General features: G+C 60.8%; 1 protein-coding gene across 2 annotated transcripts in view; it reads left to right on the plus strand.

Annotated features, from left to right (window-relative positions):
* The window catches only part of pdha1b (pyruvate dehydrogenase E1 subunit alpha 1b), a 48871-nt gene that overhangs the window by 6165 nt on the left and 22610 nt on the right, over positions 1–20096 (plus strand). For both annotated transcript variants that reach the window (XM_072584829.1, XM_072584830.1), the window contains exon 2: positions 18751–18819. In XM_072584829.1, the coding sequence (XP_072440930.1) occupies positions 18751–18819 (69 nt within the window). The remainder of the gene's footprint in view (positions 1–18750; positions 18820–20096) is intronic.

Here is a 20096-nt window from a genome sequence, read left to right on the forward strand (position 1 = left end):
CCCCCACACTCCCCCTCTCCCCCCCCACACTCCCCCTCTCCCCCCCCCCCACACCCCTCTCCCCCCCCCCCACTCCCCCTCTCCCCCCCCACACTCCCCCCTCTCCCCCCCCACACTCCCCCTCTCCCCCCCCACTCCCCTCCCCCCCCCCCACTCCCCCTCCCCCCCCCCACACTCCCCCTCTCCCCCCCCACACTCCCCCTCCCCCCCCCCCACCCCCCACCCCCCCCCCCCCCCCCCCCCACACCCCCCCCCCCCCCCCCCACACCCCCCCCCCCCCCCCCCACTCCCCCCCCCCCCCCACACCCCCCCCACCCCCCCCCCCCCCCACACTCCCCCCCCCCCCCCCCACACCCCCCCCCCCCCCCCCACACTCCCCCACCCCCCCCCCCCACCCCCCCTCCCCCCCCCACTCCCCCCCCCACCCCCCCCCACTCCCCCTCCCCCCCCCACACTCCCCCCTCCCCCCCCCCACACTCCCCCTCCCCCCCCCACACTCCCCCTCTCCCCCCCCACACTCCCCCTCTCCCCCCCCCACACTCCCCCTCCCCCCCCCACACTCCCCTCTCCCCCCCCCCACTCCCCCTCTCCCCCCCCACACTCCCCTCTCCCCCCCCCACTCCCCCCTCTCCCCCCCCCACTCCCCCTCTCCCCCCCCCACTCCCCTCTCCCCCCCCCCACTCCCCCTCTCCCCCCCCCACTCCCCCTCTCCCCCCCCCACTCCCCTCTCCCCCCCACTCCCCCTCTCCCCCCCCCACTCCCCTCTCCCCCCCCCCACTCCCCCTCTCCCCCCCCCCACTCCCCCTCTCCCCCCCCCACTCCCCCTCTCCCCCCCCACTCCCCCTCTCCCCCCCCCACACTCCCCCTCTCCCCCCCCACACTCCCCCTCTCCCCCCCCCCACTCCCCCTCTCCCCCCCCACACTCCCCCTCCCCCCCCCACTCCCCCTCCCCCCCCACACTCCCCCTCCCCCCCCACACTCCCCCTCCCCCCCCACACTCCCCCTCTCCCCCCCCACACTCCCCCTCTCCCCCCCCACACTCCCCCTCTCCCCCCCCTCTCCCCCCCCACACTCCCCCCCCCCCCCCCTCCCCCCCCCCCCCCCCACACTCGCCCTCCCCCCCCTCTCCCCCCCACACTCCCCCTCTCCCCCCCACACTCCCCCTCTCCCCCCCACACTCCCCCTCTCCCCCCCCACACTCCCCCTCTCCCCCCCCACACTCCCCCTCTCCCCCCCACACTCCCCTCTCCCCCCCCACACTCCCCCTCTCCCCCCCCACACTCCCCCTCTCCCCCCCCACACTCCCCCCCCCCCCCCCCCACACTCGCCCTCCCCCCCTCTCCCCCCCACACTCCCCCTCTCCCCCCCACACTCCCCCTCTCCCCCCCACACTCCCCCTCTCCCCCCACTCCCCCTCTCCCCCCCCACACTCCCCCTCTCCCCCCCCACACTCCCCTCTCCCCCCCCCACACTCCCCCTCTCCCCCCCCACACTCCCCTCTCCCCCCCACACTCCCCCTCCCCCCCCACACTCCCCCCTCTCCCCCCCACACTCCCCCTCTCCCCCCCACACTCCCCCTCTCCCCCCCACACTCCCCCTCTCCCCCCCACACTCCCCCTCTCCCCCCCACACTCCCCCTCTCCCCCCCCACACTCCCCCTCTCCCCCCCACACTCCCCTCCCCCCACCTCCCCTCCCCCCCCACACTCCCCCTCTCCCCCCCCGCTTCCCCTCCCCCCCCACGCTCCCCCTCCCCCCCCACGCTCCCCCTCCCCCCCCACGCTCCCCCTCCCCCCCCACGCTCCCCCTCCCCCCCCCACGCTCCCCCTCCCCCCCCACGCTCCCCCTCCCTCCCCCACGCTCCCCCTCCCCCCCCACGCTCCCCCTCCCCCCCCACGCTCCCCCTCCCCCCCCACGCTCCCCCTCCCCCCCCACGCTCCCCCTCCCCCCCCACGCTCCCCCTCCCCCCCCACGCTCCCCCTCCCCCCCCACGCTCCCCCTCCCCCCCCCACGCTCCCCCTCCCCCCCCCACGCTCCCCCTCCCCCCCCCACGCTCCCCCTCCCCCCCCCACGCTCCCCCTCCCCCCCCCACGCTCCCCCTCCCCCCCCACGCACACCCTCCCCCCCCCACGCACACCCTCCCCCCCCCCCCCCACGCACACCCTCCCCCCCCCCACACACACCCCTCTCCCCCCCCACGCACACCCTCTCCCATCCCCCCTCTCCCACCCACACCCCCCTCCCCCCCACACTCCCCCCCCCCCCCGACACTCCCCCTCCCCCCCGACACTCCCCCCTCCCCCCCGACACTCCCCCTCCCCCCCCCACGCTCCCCCTCCCCCCCCCCCCACGCTCCCCCTCCCCCCCCACGCTCCCCCTCCCCCCCCCACGCTCCCCCTCCCCCCCCCCCACGCTCCCCCTCTCCCCCCCCCACGCACACCCTCTCCCCCCCCCACGCACACCCTCTCCCCATCCCCCCTCTCCCACCCACACCCCCCTCCCCCCCACACTCCCCCCCTCCCCCCCCGACACTCCCCCTCCCCCCCCGACACTCCCCCTCCCCCCCCGACACTCCCCCTCCCCCCCCCCACGCACACCCTCCCCCCCCCCACGCACACCCTCCCCCCCCCCCCACGCACACCCTCCCCCCCCCCCCACGCACACCCTCTCCCCCCCCACGCACACCCTCTCCCCATCCCCCCTCTCCCACCCACACTCCACTCCTCCCCCTCCCCCCCCGACACTCCCCCTCCCCCCCCGACACTCCCCCCTCCCCCCCGACACTCCCCCTCCCCCCCGACACTCCCCCTCCCCCCCGACACTCCCCCTCCCCCCCGACACTCCCCCTCCCCCCCGACACTCCCCCTCCCCCCCCCACGCTCCCCCTCCCCCCCCCACGCTCCCCCTCCCCCCCCCCCCCACGCTCCCCCTCCCCCCCCCCCACGCTCCCCCTCCCCCCCCCCCACGCTCCCCCTCCCCCCCCCCCCACGCTCCCCCTCTCCCCCCCCCACGCACACCCTCTCCCCCCCCCCCCTCTCCCACCCACACCCCCCTCCCCCCCACACTCCCCCCCCCCCCCCCGACACTCCCCCTCCCCCCCCGACACTCCCCCTCCCCCCCCCGACACTCCCCCTCCCCCCCCCGACACTCCCCCTCCCCCCCCCGACACTCCCCCTCCCCCCCCCGACACTCCCCCTCCCCCCCGACACTCCCCCTCCCCCCCCCGACACTCCCCCTCCCCCCCCCGACACTCCCCCTCCCCCCCCCGACACTCCCCCTCCCCCCCCGACACTCCCCCTCCCCCCCCGACACTCCCCCTCCCCCCCGACACTCCCCCCTCCCCCCCCGACACTCCCCCTCCCCCCCCGACACTCCCCCTCCCCCCCCGACACTCCCCCTCCCCCCCCGACACTCCCCCTCCCCCCCCGACACTCCCCCTCCCCCCCCGACACTCCCCCCTCCCCCCCCCGACACTCCCCCTCCCCCCCCGACACTCCCCCTCCCCCCCCGACACTCCCCCTCCCCCCCCGACACTCCCCCTCCCCCCCCGACACTCCCCCTCCCCCCCCGACACTCCCCCTCCCCCCCCCGACACTCCCCCCTCCCCCCCCGACACTCCCCCTCCCCCCCCGACACTCCCCCTCCCCCCCCGACACTCCCCCTCCCCCCCCGACACTCCCCCTCCCCCCCCGACACTCCCCCTCCCCCCCCGACACTCCCCCTCCCCCCCCCGACACTCCCCCTCCCCCCCCGACACTCCCCCTCCCCCCCCCGACACTCCCCCTCCCCCCCCCGACACTCCCCCTCCCCCCCCGACACTCCCCCTCCCCCCCCGACACTCCCCCCTCCCCCCCCGACACTCCCCCTCCCCCCCCGACACTCCCCCTCCCCCCCCGACACTCCCCCTCCCCCCCCGACACTCCCCCCTCCCCCCCCCGACACTCCCCCTCCCCCCCCCGACACTCCCCCTCCCCCCCCGACACTCCCCCTCCCCCCCCGACACTCCCCCTCCCCCCCCGACACTCCCCCTCCCCCCCCGACACTCCCCCTCCCCCCCCCGACACTCCCCCTCCCCCCCCGACACTCCCCCTCCCCCCCCGACACTCCCCCTCCCCCCCCGACACTCCCCCTCCCCCCCCGACACTCCCCCTCCCCCCCCGACACTCCCCCTCCCCCCCCGACACTCCCCCTCCCCCCCGACACTCCCCCTCCCCCCCCGACACTCCCCCTCCCCCCCCGACACTCCCCCTCCCCCCCCGACACTCCCCCTCCCCCCCCGACACTCCCCCTCCCCCCCCGACACTCCCCCTCCCCCCCCCGACACTCCCCCTCCCCCCCCCGACACTCCCCCTCCCCCCCCGACACTCCCCCTCCCCCCCCGACACTCCCCCTCCCCCCCCGACACTCCCCCTCCCCCCCCGACACTCCCCCTCCCCCCCCGACACTCCCCCTCCCCCCCCCGACACTCCCCCTCCCCCCCCGACACTCCCCCTCCCCCCCCGACACTCCCCCTCCCCCCCCGACACTCCCCCTCCCCCCCCGACACTCCCCCTCCCCCCCCCGACACTCCCCCTCCCCCCCCGACACTCCCCCTCCCCCCCCACACTCCCCCTCTCCCCCCCCACCCCCCCCCCCCCCACCTCGCCCTCTCCCCCCCCACGCTCCCCCTCTCCCCCCCCACGCTCCCCCTCTCCCCCCCCACGCTCCCCCTCTCCCCCCCCACGCTCCCCCTCTCCCCCCCCACGCTCCCCCTCTCCCCCCCCACGCTCCCCCTCTCCCCCCCCACGCTCCCCCTCTCCCCCCCCACGCTCCCCTCTCCCCCCCCACGCTCCCCCTCTCCCCCCCCACGCTCCCCCTCTCCCCCCCCACGCTCCCCCTCTCCCCCCCCACGCTCCCCCTCTCCCCCCCCACGCTCCCCCTCTCCCCCCCCACGCTCCCCCTCTCCCCCCCCCACGCTCCCCCTCCCTCCCCCACGCTCCCCCTCCCTCCCCCACGCTCCCCCTCCCTCCCCCACGCTCCCCCTCCCTCCCCCCACCGGTCCCCCTCCCTCCCCCACGCTCCCCCTCCCTCCCCCACGCTCCCCCTCCCTCCCCCACGCTCCCCCTCCCTCCCCCACGCTCCCCCTCCCTCCCCCACGCTCCCCCTCCCTCCCCCACGCTCCCCCTCCCTCCCCCACGCTCCCCCTCCCTCCCCACGCTCCCCCTCCCCCCCCCACGCTCCCCCTCCCCCCCCCACGCTCCCCCCTCCCCCCCCACGCTCCCCCTCCCCCCCCCACGCTCCCCCTCCCCCCCCACGCTCCCCCTCCCCCCCCCACGCTCCCCCTCCCCCCCCCACGCTCCCCCTCCCCCCCCCACGCTCCCCCTCCCCCCCCACGCTCCCCCTCCCCCCCCACGCTCCCCCTCCCCCCCCACGCTCCCCCTCCCCCCCCACGCTCCCCCTCCCCCCCCACGCTCCCCCTCCCCCCCCACGCTCCCCCCTCCCCCCCCACGCTCCCCCTCCCCCCCCACGCTCCCCCTCCCCCCCCACGCTCCCCCTCCCCCCCCACGCTCCCCCCTCCCCCCCCACGCTCCCCCCTCCCCCCCCCACGCTCCCCTCCCCCCCACGCTCCCCCTCCCCCCCCACGCTCCCCCTCCCCCCCCCACGCTCCCCCCCCCCCCCACGCTCCCCCTCCCCCCCACGCTCCCCCTCCCCCCCCCACGCTCCCCCTCCCCCCCACGCTCCCCCTCCCCCCCCACGCTCCCCCCTCCCCCCCCCCCGCTCCCCCTCCCCCCCCACGCTCCCCCCTCCCCCCCCCACGCTCCCCCCTCCCCCCCCCACGCTCCCCCTCCCCCCCCCACGCTCCCCCCTCCCCCCCCACGCTCCCCCCTCCCCCCCCCCACGCTCCCCCTCCCCCCCCACGCTCCCCCTCCCCCCCCACGCTCCCCCTCCCCCCCCACGCTCCCCCTCCCCCCCCCACGCTCCCCCTCCCCCCCCACGCTCCCCCTCCCCCCCCACGCTCCCCCTCCCCCCCCACGCTCCCCCTCCCCCCCCACGCTCCCCCTCCCCCCCCACGCTCCCCCTCCCCCCCCACGCTCCCCCTCCCCCCCCACGCTCCCCCTCCCCCCCCACGCTCCCCCTCCCCCCCACGCTCCCCCTCCCCCCCCACGCTCCCCCTCCCCCCCCACGCTCCCCCTCCCCCCCCACGCTCCCCCTCCCCCCCCACGCTCCCCCTCCCCCCCCACGCTCCCCCTCCCCCCCCACGCTCCCCCTCCCCCCCCACGCTCCCCCTCCCCCCCCACGCTCCCCCTCCCCCCCCACGCTCCCCCTCCCCCCCCACGCTCCCCCTCCCCCCCCACGCTCCCCCTCCCCCCCCACGCTCCCCCTCCCCCCCCACGCTCCCCCTCCCCCCCCCACGCTCCCCCTCCCCCCCACGCTCCCCCTCCCCCCCCACGCTCCCCCTCCCCCCCCACGCTCCCCCTCCCCCCCCACGCTCCCCCTCCCCCCCCACGCTCCCCCTCCCCCCCCACGCTCCCCCTCCCCCCCCACGCTCCCCCTCCCCCCCCACGCTCCCCCTCCCCCCCCACGCTCCCCCTCCCCCCCCACGCTCCCCCTCCCCCCCCCACGCTCCCCCTCCCCCCCCACGCTCCCCCTCCCCCCCCCACGCTCCCCCTCCCCCCCCCACGCTCCCCCTCCCCCCCCCACGCTCCCCCTCCCCCCCCCACGCTCCCCCTCCCCCCCCCACGCTCCCCCTCCCCCCCCCCACGCTCCCCCTCCCCCCCCCACGCTCCCCCTCCCCCCCCCCACGCACACCCTCCCCCCCCCACGCACACCCTCCCCCCCCCACGCACACCCCTCCCCCCCCCCCCACACACCCTCTCCCCCCCCACGCACACCCTCTCCCCATCCCCCCTCTCCCACCCACACCCCCCTCCCCCCCGACACTCCCCCTCCCCCCCGACACTCCCCCTCCCCCCCGACACTCCCCCTCCCCCCCCCACGCTCCCCCTCCCCCCCCCCACGCTCCCCCTCCCCCCCCCCCCACGCTCCCCCTCCCCCCCCCCACGCTCCCCCTCCCCCCCCCCACGCACACCCTCTCCCCATCCCCCCTCTCCCACCCACACCCCCCTCCCCCCCACACTCCTCCCCCTCCCCCCCACACTCCTCCCCCTCCCCCCCGACACTCCCCCTCCCCCCCGACACTCCCCCTCCCCCCCCGACACTCCCCCTCCCCCCCCGACACTCCCCCTCCCCCCCCGACACTCCCCCTCCCCCCCCGACACTCCCCCTCCCCCCCCGACACTCCCCCTCCCCCCCCGACACTCCCCCTCCCCCCCCGACACTCCCCCTCCCCCCCCGACACTCCCCCTCCCCCCCCGACACTCCCCCTCCCCCCCCGACACTCCCCCTCCCCCCCCGACACTCCCCCTCCCCCCCCGACACTCCCCCTCCCCCCCCGACACTCCCCCTCCCCCCCGACACTCCCCCTCCCCCCCCCACGCACACCCTCCCCCCCCCCCCCACGCACACCCTCCCCCCCCCCCCACGCACACCCTCCCCCCCCCCCCCCACGCACACCCTCCCCCCCCCCACGCACACCCTCTCCCCCCCCACGCACACCCTCTCCCCATCCCCCCTCTCCCACCCACACCCCCCTCCCCCCCACACTCCCCCCCCCCCCCCCCACACTCCCCCTCCCCCCCCGACACTCCCCCTCCCCCCCGACACTCCCCCTCCCCCCCGACACTCCCCCCTCCCCCCCCGACACTCCCCCTCCCCCCCCGACACTCCCCCTCCCCCCCCGACACTCCCCCTCCCCCCCCGACACTCCCCCTCCCCCCCCGACACTCCCCCTCCCCCCCCGACACTCCCCCTCCCCCCCCGACACTCCCCCTCCCCCCCCGACACTCCCCCTCCCCCCCGACACTCCCCCTCCCCCCCCGACACTCCCCCTCCCCCCCCGACACTCCCCCTCCCCCCCCGACACTCCCCCTCCCCCCCGACACTCCCCCTCCCCCCCCGACACTCCCCCTCCCCCCCGACACTCCCCCTCCCCCCCCCGACACTCCCCCTCCCCCCCCCCGACACTCCCCCTCCCCCCCCCGACACTCCCCCTCCCCCCCCCGACACTCCCCCTCCCCCCCCCGACACTCCCCCTCCCCCCCCGACACTCCCCCTCCCCCCCCGACACTCCCCCTCCCCCCCCGACACTCCCCCTCCCCCCCCGACACTCCCCCTCCCCCCCCGACACTCCCCCTCCCCCCCCGACACTCCCCCTCCCCCCCCGACACTCCCCCTCCCCCCCCGACACTCCCCCTCCCCCCCCGACACTCCCCCTCCCCCCCCGACACTCCCCCTCCCCCCCCGACACTCCCCCTCCCCCCCCGACACTCCCCCTCCCCCCCCGACACTCCCCCTCCCCCCCCCGACACTCCCCCTCCCCCCCCGACACTCCCCCTCCCCCCCCGACACTCCCCCTCCCCCCCCGACACTCCCCCTCCCCCCCCGACACTCCCCCTCCCCCCCCGACACTCCCCCTCCCCCCCCGACACTCCCCCTCCCCCCCCGACACTCCCCCTCCCCCCCCGACACTCCCCCTCCCCCCCCGACACTCCCCCTCCCCCCCCGACACTCCCCCTCCCCCCCCGACACTCCCCCTCCCCCCCCGACACTCCCCCTCCCCCCCCGACACTCCCCCTCCCCCCCCGACACTCCCCCTCCCCCCCCGACACTCCCCCTCCCCCCCCGACACTCCCCCTCCCCCCCCGACACTCCCCCTCCCCCCCCGACACTCCCCCTCCCCCCCCGACACTCCCCCTCCCCCCCCGACACTCCCCCTCCCCCCCCGACACTCCCCCTCCCCCCCCGACACTCCCCCTCCCCCCCCGACACTCCCCCTCCCCCCCCGACACTCCCCCTCCCCCCCCGACACTCCCCCTCCCCCCCCGACACTCCCCCTCCCCCCCCGACACTCCCCCTCCCCCCCCGACACTCCCCCTCCCCCCCCGACACTCCCCCTCCCCCCCCGACACTCCCCCTCCCCCCCCGACACTCCCCCTCCCCCCCCGACACTCCCCCTCCCCCCCCGACACTCCCCCTCCCCCCCCGACACTCCCCCTCCCCCCCCGACACTCCCCCTCCCCCCCCGACACTCCCCCTCCCCCCCCGACACTCCCCCTCCCCCCCCGACACTCCCCCTCCCCCCCCGACACTCCCCCTCCCCCCCCGACACTCCCCCTCCCCCCCCGACACTCCCCCTCCCCCCCCGACACTCCCTCCACACTCCTCCTCCCCCCTCCCCTTCCCCCCCCCCCTTTCCCCCCCCCCCTCCCCCCTCCCCTTCCCCCCCCTCCCCCCTCCCCTTCCGCCTCTTTCCCCCACCCCCCCCCCCCCCCCCTTCCGCCTCCCACACACCCCCCCTTCCGCACTTGGTGCTGTGAGGCAGCTGTCCTAGTTGCTGGGCCACTATGTTACCCTCTGTCCTCTAGAATTTATATACTTTTGGGATTGGATTTCAGCTTTTCTTAAAAGTAGCCCTTGCCTGTAATTTTGTTCTACAGTTCTATTATTCAGATGGTTTCTGGTACACCTCAGCACCATAATGATTTTGAGTGTTTTTATTGACCATTGGAATTGTTTATGAATTTATTTACAATTAGAATTATCCTTCATAGAACATGAACATTACAGCGCAGTACAGCCCTTCAGCCCTTGCTGTTGTGTCGACCTGTGAAACCCTCTATCCTACACTATTCCATGTTCCTCCATATGTTTATCCAATGACCTTTTTAAATGGCCTTAAATTTGGCGAGTCTACTACTGTAGTAGGCAGGGTGTTCCACGCCTGTACTATTCTGAGTAAAGAAACTACCTCTGACATCTGTCCTATATCTATCACCCCTCAATTTAAAACTATATGTCCCTAGATGTTCGCCATCACCATCTGATGAAAAAGGCTCTCACTGTCCACCCTATTTAACCTTCTGATTATCTTATGTCTCAATTAAGTCACCTCTCAACCTTCGTCCCTCGAACAAAAACAGCCTCAAGTCCCTCCGCCTTTCCCCATAAGACCTTATCTCCATACCGGGCAACATCCTAGTAAATCACCTCTGAACCCTTTCCAACGCTTCCACATCCTTCCTATAATGCAGTGATCAGGACTGTATGCAATACTGCCAAGTGTGGCTGCACCAGAGTTTTGTACAGTTGCACCCTGACCTCATGGCAATTTATTTTTGTGTGTCTGTGTTGTCAGTTTTAGTGCAGTTGGAGTTGAAACTAGTTTTGGTTATCTTTTTAGTCATAATTTCTATATTATGTTGTGGAACTGTAGTGCATAAGGAATACTTTTGAAAAACAGTGAGCTCCTATGTCATATAACTGTTTAGTGCCCATTCTTCATAGCCAATCTCTTCCTTGTTCTCTAGAATGACAGGAGTAGGGTTGGTGGGAAGTGGAAGAAAGCAGACAGGGAATTCTATATATGGATCAAATATGACATCACTTCATGATTATAAACCACTTGTCCTATGTTATTATGCTGTCTGATATTGCCTGACTCTCTGGCTGGATTCTATTCCCTAAAATTCATTTCAGATTCTTGTTGAACTATATACACTTGGAGTACTTCTGGTTTTAAAATGGAGCTTTGATGGTTAAAGTTTATGTAAATTATAGTAGTCCCCATTAGTAGGTGGCTAGTTTGCAGTGCAGAATGACGCCAGCTTGGGTTCAATTCCTGAGTCTGCTGAGGTTGCCACAAAGGTCCCATCTTCTCTCACTCGCCCCTCACCTGAGAAATGGTGAACTCTGGTTCAATCTGTCACTTGTCATCTCTCTCTAATGAGAGGGGGCAATCCCATGGTCTTCTGGGACAATGGTGACTTATTAGAAGGAGTTAATTTGCTTAAAATACTTCAGGAGATTGTACTGGTTTTGTTTATTTAAATAAGGGGCTTTATTATGGAGTGACTTTGATCTGTAACCTTACAGTGAGAACTGGTTTCGCAGAGACTGATAAAATCCATTCTTCTAGCTGTCTGGCTAAAGTGTATTGTTTGAATGAAAACAGTTACCTTTGTGCAACTGGCCACATTCAAAGTGAATTTTTTTTTAGCTCTGCAAGTAATCTGGCACATTCCGCATGTTTGGATTGTACCCCTTTGGTTGTCTCGTGTGTGCAAAAACAGGTTGATTTGGAAGAATCACAGTCAGTGAATGGTGCTTTTGAATAAAGATAGAATTGGCGCTGTAACCTACTCCTGATATGTGCTGAATCTGAATATAGTAGGACATGATGTGGTTATGGGATAGCATGAGAAATTTGTAAGCTGCTGTTTTCTACAGCACTGAGCCTCTGCACCGTGAACATAAATATTTAGGTATTGCACCATTGACTTTACAAGATCCATGTTTGCCAAATGTTTTGTACACAGGATTGAGGCATTGTTTCTGTTGAATGTCAGGCAAGTAGAGGCCTCTCAGATATGCATACATTATAGTTCTGTGTTTTGAGGGTGACCTTGAATCACTTAACGCCTGCATGACTGCCCAAGCTGGTTTGCTGGTATTGAGTGAAGGTTAATTTTGTCCATTTAAATAACACAAAAACAATGATGCTTCTACATGGCTCCTTTTCTTCTAGAGGGTTTGAGTCTTTTGCTCATAAGTGCCATGGTTCCATTTAGTTTTTTTTGTCTGTTACCAGTCAGCCACAGAGCAGGCAAGAGAGAATCTCTACATTGGATTTGCATGTGTGTAGATTTTTGTTCACAACTGGCTATGGATATATTAAGTATTAATTTTATATTAGCAGTAAAATTCTGTTTGTTTTCATCATTTGATGCTCAGACCAGCAGATCTCTGCAAAAAATTATAAATGGTAAATTAAATGCATAAAAAGCAAAGTCACATGGATATAATTCTAGAGAATGTTCCAAGGCAGTAAGTTTTATTCTATGGAAGTCTTGCATGAACTTTGCTTCTCTTCCATTTTCCAGCTTCAACAATATGGTGTCCAGAGCTTTCTGAAATGGTGGGTGGATTTTGTGGGGTGTGACGATCACACAGATGACCACATTGTTTCTATTTTATGTTGGGAAAGAGCACTGGGCCAACGTGGTGGCTAGGATTTTTTTTGGATTAGATTATATTACAGTGCGGAAACAGGCCCTTCAGCCCAACAAGTCCACACCGACCCACAACCCACCCATACCCCTACGTTTACCCCTTACCTAACACTACGGGAAATTTAACCTGGCCAATTCACCTGATCTGCACATCTTTGGACTGTGGGAGGAAACCCACGCAGCCACTGGGAGAACATGCAAACTCCACACAGTCAGTCGCCTGAATTGAACCCAGGTCTCTGCTGCTGTGAGGCAGCAGTGCTAACCACTGTGCCACCATGCCGCCCACAGTTAGCACTGTGACCTCATAGCGCCAGGGACCCAGGTTCGATTCCACCCTCAGGTGCCTGTGTGGAGTTTGCATGTTTACCTCATGTTTGTGGGCTTCCTCTGAATGCTCCTCCCACAGTCCAGCGATGTGTGGTTTAAGTGGATTGGCCATGCAAATGGAGGGTTACGAGGATAGGGTAGGGGGCATGGATTTGGGTGAGATGCTGTTTGGAGGGGTGGTGTGGACTCTGGCTGAATAGCCTGTTTCCACACTGTAGGGATTCTGAGAAGTGAGATTGACTAACCTTTTGCCATTCTCGTTGATTCCTGAATAAAACTGTGTCCTTTTTGATCTTATTTTCGTTTTTGCTCATAAGTGCCATGGTTCCATTTAGTGTCCTTGAGTGACTTTCAGTACCAGCAGAGTTTGTAAACCTATCCGTGGTGCACAATAAAAGAAGAATTGATTGTAGTGTATATCCCTAAAGTGCTTAACTAAAAATATCTCTTCAAATATATTAAAAACATGCAAGCATTAATAACAAGGGATTCTTTCTCCTTTTACATTTAAAAATAATGTAGTTATAAAATGTGATTTAAATTGCAATCAATTATGGTGCATTCAGCCAAGACATTTAGTAGCTGTTGCACAGACTCTGAACTTGTGCCAAGCTCAATTGTAACTTAGCTTTCATCTTTTTTGCTTGCAAGTAGGCTGTCTAACAGCAGTGGGTAAAAACAATGACTCCAGATGCTGGAAACCAGATTCTGGATTAGTGGTACTGGAAGAGCACAGCAGTACAGGCAGCATCTGAGGAGCAGTAAAATCGACATTTCGGGCAAAAGCCCTTCATCAGGAATAAAGGCAGAGAGCCTGAAGCATGGAGAGATAAGCTAGAAGAGGGTGAGGGTGGGGAGAATGTAGCATAGAGTACAATAGGTGAGTGGGGGAGGAGATGAAGGTGATAGGTTGGGGGTGGGGGGAGGGTGGAGTGGATAGATGGAAAAGAAGATAGGCAGGTAGGACAAGTCATGGGGACAGTGCTGAGCTGGAAGTTTGGTACTACGGTGAGGTGGTGGAAGGGGAAATGAGGAAACTGTTGAAGTCCACATTGATGCCCTGGGGTTGAAGTGTTCCGAGGCGGAAGATGAGGCGTTCTTCCTCCAGGCGTCTGGTGATGAGGGAGTGGCGGTGAAGGAGGCCCAGGACCTCCATGTCCTTGGCAGAGTGGGAGGGGGAGTTGAAATGTTGCGCCACAGGGCGGTGTGGTTGATTGGTGCGGGTATCCCGGAGATGTTCCCTAAAGCGCTGTGCTAGGAGGCTTCCCCAACGTAGAGGAGACCGCATCGGGAGCAACGGACACAATAAACGATATTAGTGGATGTGCAGGTAAGACTTTGGATGTGGAAGGCTCCTTTAGGGTTGGATGGAGGTGAGGGAGGAGGTGTGGGTGTAGGTTTTGCAGTTCCTGCGGTGGCAGGGGAAGGTGCCAGGATGGGAGGGTTGACTTGTAGGGGGGGGGGGCGTGGACCTGACCAGATAGTCACCGAGGGAAAGGTCTTTGCGGAAGGCGGAAAGGGGTGGGGAGGGAAATATATCCCTGGTTGTGGGGTCTGTTTGGAGGTGCCGGAAATGTCGGCGAATTATTTGGTTTATGCGAAGGTTGGTGGGGTGGAAGGTGAGCACCAGGGGCGTTCTGTCCTTGTTACGGTTGGAGGGGTGGGGTCTGAGGGCGGAGGTGCGGGATGTGGACGAGATGCGTTTGGAGGGCATCTTTAACCATGTGGGAAGGGAAATTGCGGTCTCTAAAGAAGGAGGCCATCTGGTGTTTTCTGTGGTGGAACTGGTCCTCCTTGGAGCAGATACGGCGGAGGCGGAGGAATTGGGAATACGGGATGGCATTTTTGCAAGAGGTAGGGTGGGAAGAGGTGTAATCCAGGTAGCTGTGGGAGTCGGTGGGTTTGTAAAAAATGTCAGTGTCAAGTCGGTCTTCATTAAGAGATAGAGAGGTCCAGGAAGGGGAGGGAGGTGTCAGAGATGGTCCAGGTAAATTTAAGGTCAGGGTGGAATGTGTTGGTGAAGTTGATAAATTGCTCAATCTTCTCGTGGGAGCACGAGGCGGCGCCAATGCAGTCATCAATGTAGCAGAGGAAGAGGTGGGGAGTGGTGCCAGTGTAATTATGGAAGATTGACTGTTCTACGTAGCCAACAAAGAGACAGGCATAGCTGGGGCCCATACGTGTGCCCATGGCTACCCCTTTGGTCTGGAGGAAGTGGGAGGATTCGTAGGAGAAATTAAGGGTGAGAACCAGTTTGGCCAAACGAATGTGTGTTTCGGTGGAAGGGTACTGTTGCGGACGTTGGGAGAGGAAAAAACGGAGGGCTTGGAGGCATAATTTAAATGTCCAACAGTGCAGACAGCCATTTGGATTCCTGTGATGTGGTTAAGTGGATAAGTTGTGTGAAGTTCAGATGCTGGGTGAGTGGGATGCTGGGGAAGAGACTGAATATTTAGGTTAGGCCGGGGTGAACAGGAGATATCAGGTCTTGCAGGGAGGGAGTTCTGGTTGGGAATGGGGCAGTGACTGTGTAGGGTCCTGGGGAGGCATAAGAGAAGGTGGCATGGTGGGTTTTGGAATGAGGGTGTGCAAGATGGTGTTGGTGGTGTTAGAATGTGGAGGAAAGCGTGATTGGTGACTGATTAACATGATGCTGACTCATTAGGTACATGATAGTATAGGTTTTAATTATCTAACTATAAACTTATACAGCAGAATCCTCTGAAATCTCTGATTTTAAATCAATATTTTTAGGCATTGGGGAATTTCCCATCAGAATCTTTTAATATCCCAAGTAATTACAAGTCTGCCACATCAGGGGTTCTGCAGGGTCCCAATGCACAGCTCCCTATCAGTTCTGGTAAAATGACCCTCTGGCCATTGGAAAATCCCAGCCAATGCTTCTGGAGAATGTATTAACTATCCAATTCTTCGGGACAAGGGAGGGCAAATTCAATTTCCAGAAGCAAGGTATTGTAAATGGTGCAAAAATAAACTCTGCATGTTGGAACATGTCAGGCAGCGTCAGTCGTGAGAAGAACTGAGTTAGTATTTCATCAGAATTAGAGCAAGTTGGAGATAAAATAAGAGCTGTGAATGCTGGAAATCTGAAACAAACACCAAAAATGCTGGAGAAATTCAACAAGTCTGGCAGCATCATTCTCAAGTGAGAAGGTAACTTTTAAAAAAGGTTTCGTGATTTACATATGAAAGAACTACAACCAACGTGGTCATTCTAACAGATGCTTCACAGCGCCAGGGACCCGGGTTCAATTCCCACCTCAGGCGACTCTGTGGAGTTTGCACATTCTCCCCATGTCTGCATGGGTTTCCTCTGGTTTCCTCCCACAATCCAAAAATGTGCACATTAGGTGAATTGGCCATGCTAAATTGCCCGTAGTGTTAGGTGAAGGGGTAGATGTAGGGGAATGGGTCTGGGTGGGTTGTGCTTTGGTGAGTCGGTGTGGACTTGTTGGGCTGAAGGGCTTGTTTCCACACTGTAAATAATCTAATCTAATTTTAACAAATATTCCAGGTCTTTTTTCAATAAACTTCTGCTATAAATTCTGTGTCTTATAACCTTATACGCCACAACCACCTGATGAAGGAGCAGCGCTCCAAAAGCTACTGCTTCCAATTAAACCTGTTAGACAATAACCTGGTGTTGTGATTTTTAACTTTGTACACCTAGTATATATTTGATCTCCCAGATGTAAATGAGAATGCACCTGATTGGATTCAAGTCAAGCTGCTGTTTCTAATGAATCAATCAAAAATCTTGGGAAGAGAGATTTTGGGCGGCACGGTGGCACAGTGGTTAGCACTGCTGCCTCACAGCGCCAGAGACCCGGGTTCAGTTCCCGCCTCAGGCGACTGACTGTGTGGAGTTTGCACGTTCTCCCCGTGTCTGCGTGGGTTTCCTCCGGGTGCTCCGGTTTCCTCCCACAGTCCAAAGATGTGCATTGGCCACGCTAAATTGCCTGTAGTGTTAGGTAAGGGGTAAATGTAGGGGTATGGGTGGGTTGCACTTTGGCGGGGCGGTGTGGACTTGTTGGGCCGAAGGGCCTGTTTCCACACTGTAAGTAATCTAAGCTAATTTTCTGTCACTCACTGTCGAGAAACACACACACAGAAGCAGATTGTCCTACATTAATTCCCTGGCACACTTTTGTCAAGGTCCCAAGCAACTGTCCCATGGGTTTGAAGTGCTTGAGATTGTTCACTGCCCCTTATCGTATGACCTTTCTGACCTCCTCTTCAACCTGCAAGCAACGCAGTAGGCAAGTGGTTGTGATGCATAGTAACGTCTGAGTCAGGATGCCTGGCTTCAAGACCAACCTACTCCAGAATGTGTAATCACATCTCTGAACAGGTCATTTACAAAATATTAGAAAATAAGTTGCTCCTATTCGAAAAAAACTCCATACACTGAACTTGAACCAGATTTTGAACTTTTTGGAAGACATGTGCTCCAAGGTCTCTTTCTTCCTCTACCATTCTGTATTCCCTTGCTTTGTTTGCCCTACTCAAATGCATAACCTCATTCTCTTTGGGATTGACTTCCATTTGCCCATTGACCAAATTATTGACATTCTATAGTCAACAACCATCTCTTGATTATTAACTATCTGGTTAATGTTTGTTTGCTGATTTCCTAAATGTCCTTCCCACATTTACAGCTGAAACATTAATGTATGCTACAAAGATCAAGAGACCTAACATTGAACCTTGTGGAACACCATTGAAAACTGTTTTCCGTTTAGAAAAGCATTTGTCAACTCTTATCACTGAGTTAAATTTCAGATTCAGCTTTCCACTCATTTATGTGCTATGGTGTCTAATTTTCTTGAACTTGAACAAATAATCCTTGCTGAGACGTCTTAGAGTCATAGAGACGTACAACATGGAAACAGACCCTTTGGTCCAACCTGTCTATGCCGACCAGATACCCCAACCCAATCGAGTCCCACCTGCCAGCACTTGGTCCAAATCCTTCCCATCCAAATGCCTTTTAAATGCTGCAATTGTACCAGCCTCCACCACTTCCTCTGGCAGCTCAATCCATACACGTACCACCCTCTGTGTGAAAACGTTGCCCCTTAGGTCTCTTTTTATATCTTTCCACCTCTCACCCTAAACCTATGCCCCCACCCCAGGGAAAATACTTTATCTATTTATCCTATCCATGCCCCTCATGATTTTATAAACCTCTATAAGGGCACCCCTCCGCCTCCGACGCTCCAGGGAAAACAGCCCCAGCCTGTTCAGCCTCTCCTTATAGCTCAAATCCTCCAACCCTGGCAACACTCTTGTATATCTTTGCTGAACCCTTTCATGTTTCACAATATCTTTCCGATAGGAAGGAGACCAGAATTGCATGCAATGTTCCAACAATGGCCTAACCAATGTCTTGTACAGCCACAACATGACCTCCCAACTCCTGTACTCAATACTCTGATCAATAAAAGAAAGCATACCAAACGCTGCCTTCACTATCCTATCTACCTGCGACTCCACTTTCAAGGAGATATGAACCTGCACTTCAAGGTCTCTTTGTTCAGCAACACTCCCTAGGATCTTACCATTAAGTGTAGAAGTCCTGCTAAGATTTGCTTTCCCAAAATGCAGCACCTCGCATTTATCTGAATTAAACTCCATTTGCCACTTCTCAGCCCATTGGCCCATTTGATCAAAATCCTGTTGTAAGCTGAGGTGACCTTTTTGTGTCATCTGCAAACTTACTAACTGTACCTCTTATGCTCGCATCCAAATCATTTATATAAATGACAAAAGGTAGAGGACCCAGCACCGATCCTTGTGGCACACCACTGGTCACAGGCCTCCATTCTGAAAAACAGTCTGTGCAGAACCAACGGTTTTACTGCTCTGTAAGGTTAAACTAAAAACTGTCTCTGTTCTGATGGTTTGTGATACCTTTTAAAGCAGAACAGGGAACTCTCCTGATGTCCAGGCTAACTTCATTGATTCAGCACCACCAGAAGCAGATTAACGGTTCATCTCTCCTTCAGAGTAATTTGTAGATGTTAAACTGATAAAGCACTCCTAATGAAATGTTATGTGTCAGCACTACTATTGGGATTGGAGTCTCCTAGTGGGCAAATATAATCCATTATATTGTAATAAACTGCAATCCTATTTACCAGTAGTCTTGCTGGAAATGCAAGACTTGAATTTGCCCATCTATAGTTGCTAGTTTAATCTTTCTGATGCACTACTCACCTGTGCACCTCACAATGGGATTTGATTTCTCTGTTCGTATTTGGATTTTAGAATTCTGTTTATTTTTCTTTCAGCCTGCAAAAGTTCTAGTAGGATCTCGCAATTATGCAGACTTTGCATCTGAAGCATCCTTTGACATTAAGGTATTAGGTTTTTGTTTTCTTAACTCATCTATAGTTAGTTATGAAATATTAATCCTAGTTCAAGTAAAGCCTTGAGCTTCCTTGTTTGAGCAAATGAGAACGTTAGTAAAAAAGAAGCAACTGCATTTCAAAGCAAAGCATACTCTTGGAATGTAAAATGAAGATGTAATATCACGTTCGACACGGGTTGTAAAATACTATGGTTCAAAAGTCCTTACATTTTAAATGGTATACTCATTTACAAAAATGTACAAAGAAGTAATTGCATCAGTGGTTACATGCTGTATGGACAGTTGTTTGTAAATTCATTTTAGCCTTGGAGAAACATACCTTTAGTTAGACCAGCTGTTACTTTCCTCAACTAACATAATTCCAACAAACTTTGTTTGGCATTGTACTCCAGAAAATATTCATCACATGGAACTCAAATTGACTCTTTTATTCTGTAATTTTCTTGCACATTTTGTAGGCATGGTGTTATTAAGAACAGAGGTGAAAAATGTGGTGCTGGAAAAACACAGCAGGCCAGGCAGCATCCGAGGAGCAGGAGAATCGATGTCTTGGACTGAAGAAGGGGTTTTTCCAGCACCACATATTTCAACTCTGGTACTCTAGCATCTGTAGTCCTCACTTTCTCCCTGTTATTAAGAACAGACAACCCAAGAGAAAGCTCAGAGTGACACCTCATGAATTTATTTAACCTATTAGATATATTCCATTAATTCTAATTTTATTCCTTGCCTTATGTGTGTAAATGCTGATTTGAAATCGGTTAAACGTTTAAGCACCAATTGAAATTCCGATATTACACAGGACATGATTTTTCCCATGCCTTTCCCTTCATTTTCGAATTGCCTGCTTGTTTTCTTCAAGTCTTAAAGAGAATGTGTGAAACACAAGGCAAAAGTAATACCTGAGGAGCACATTGTGAAACCTCCTTATGGAGAGCAAGTGTAACATAAGTTGAGAAAGGGGGAGAAAGATTGATCTGGCAGTATGGAAGTAATTTCTGCACATTCCCAATACACTCATTTAATGACTGCCTGCCATTACTCCCATCTGTGTTTCATGAAGGAAACAAATGTGAAAAGATGGATTGCTTTATAAAAATTGTAAAAATCCAAGAGATATTGTGTCCATATGTAAATAAGCCCTCACTAATAATTCTACCTTAACTTTTACTCAGTGATAAATCTTCGTTTTTTTACAAACTTCAAACCCTCAGCATGAAAATAGCTGATGCCAGCCACTAAACAGAATTCAAGTTAATCATTTTT

Source organism: Chiloscyllium punctatum, chromosome 15, assembly GCF_047496795.1.
Source record: "Chiloscyllium punctatum isolate Juve2018m chromosome 15, sChiPun1.3, whole genome shotgun sequence".
Taxonomy (NCBI): domain Eukaryota; kingdom Metazoa; phylum Chordata; class Chondrichthyes; order Orectolobiformes; family Hemiscylliidae; genus Chiloscyllium; species Chiloscyllium punctatum.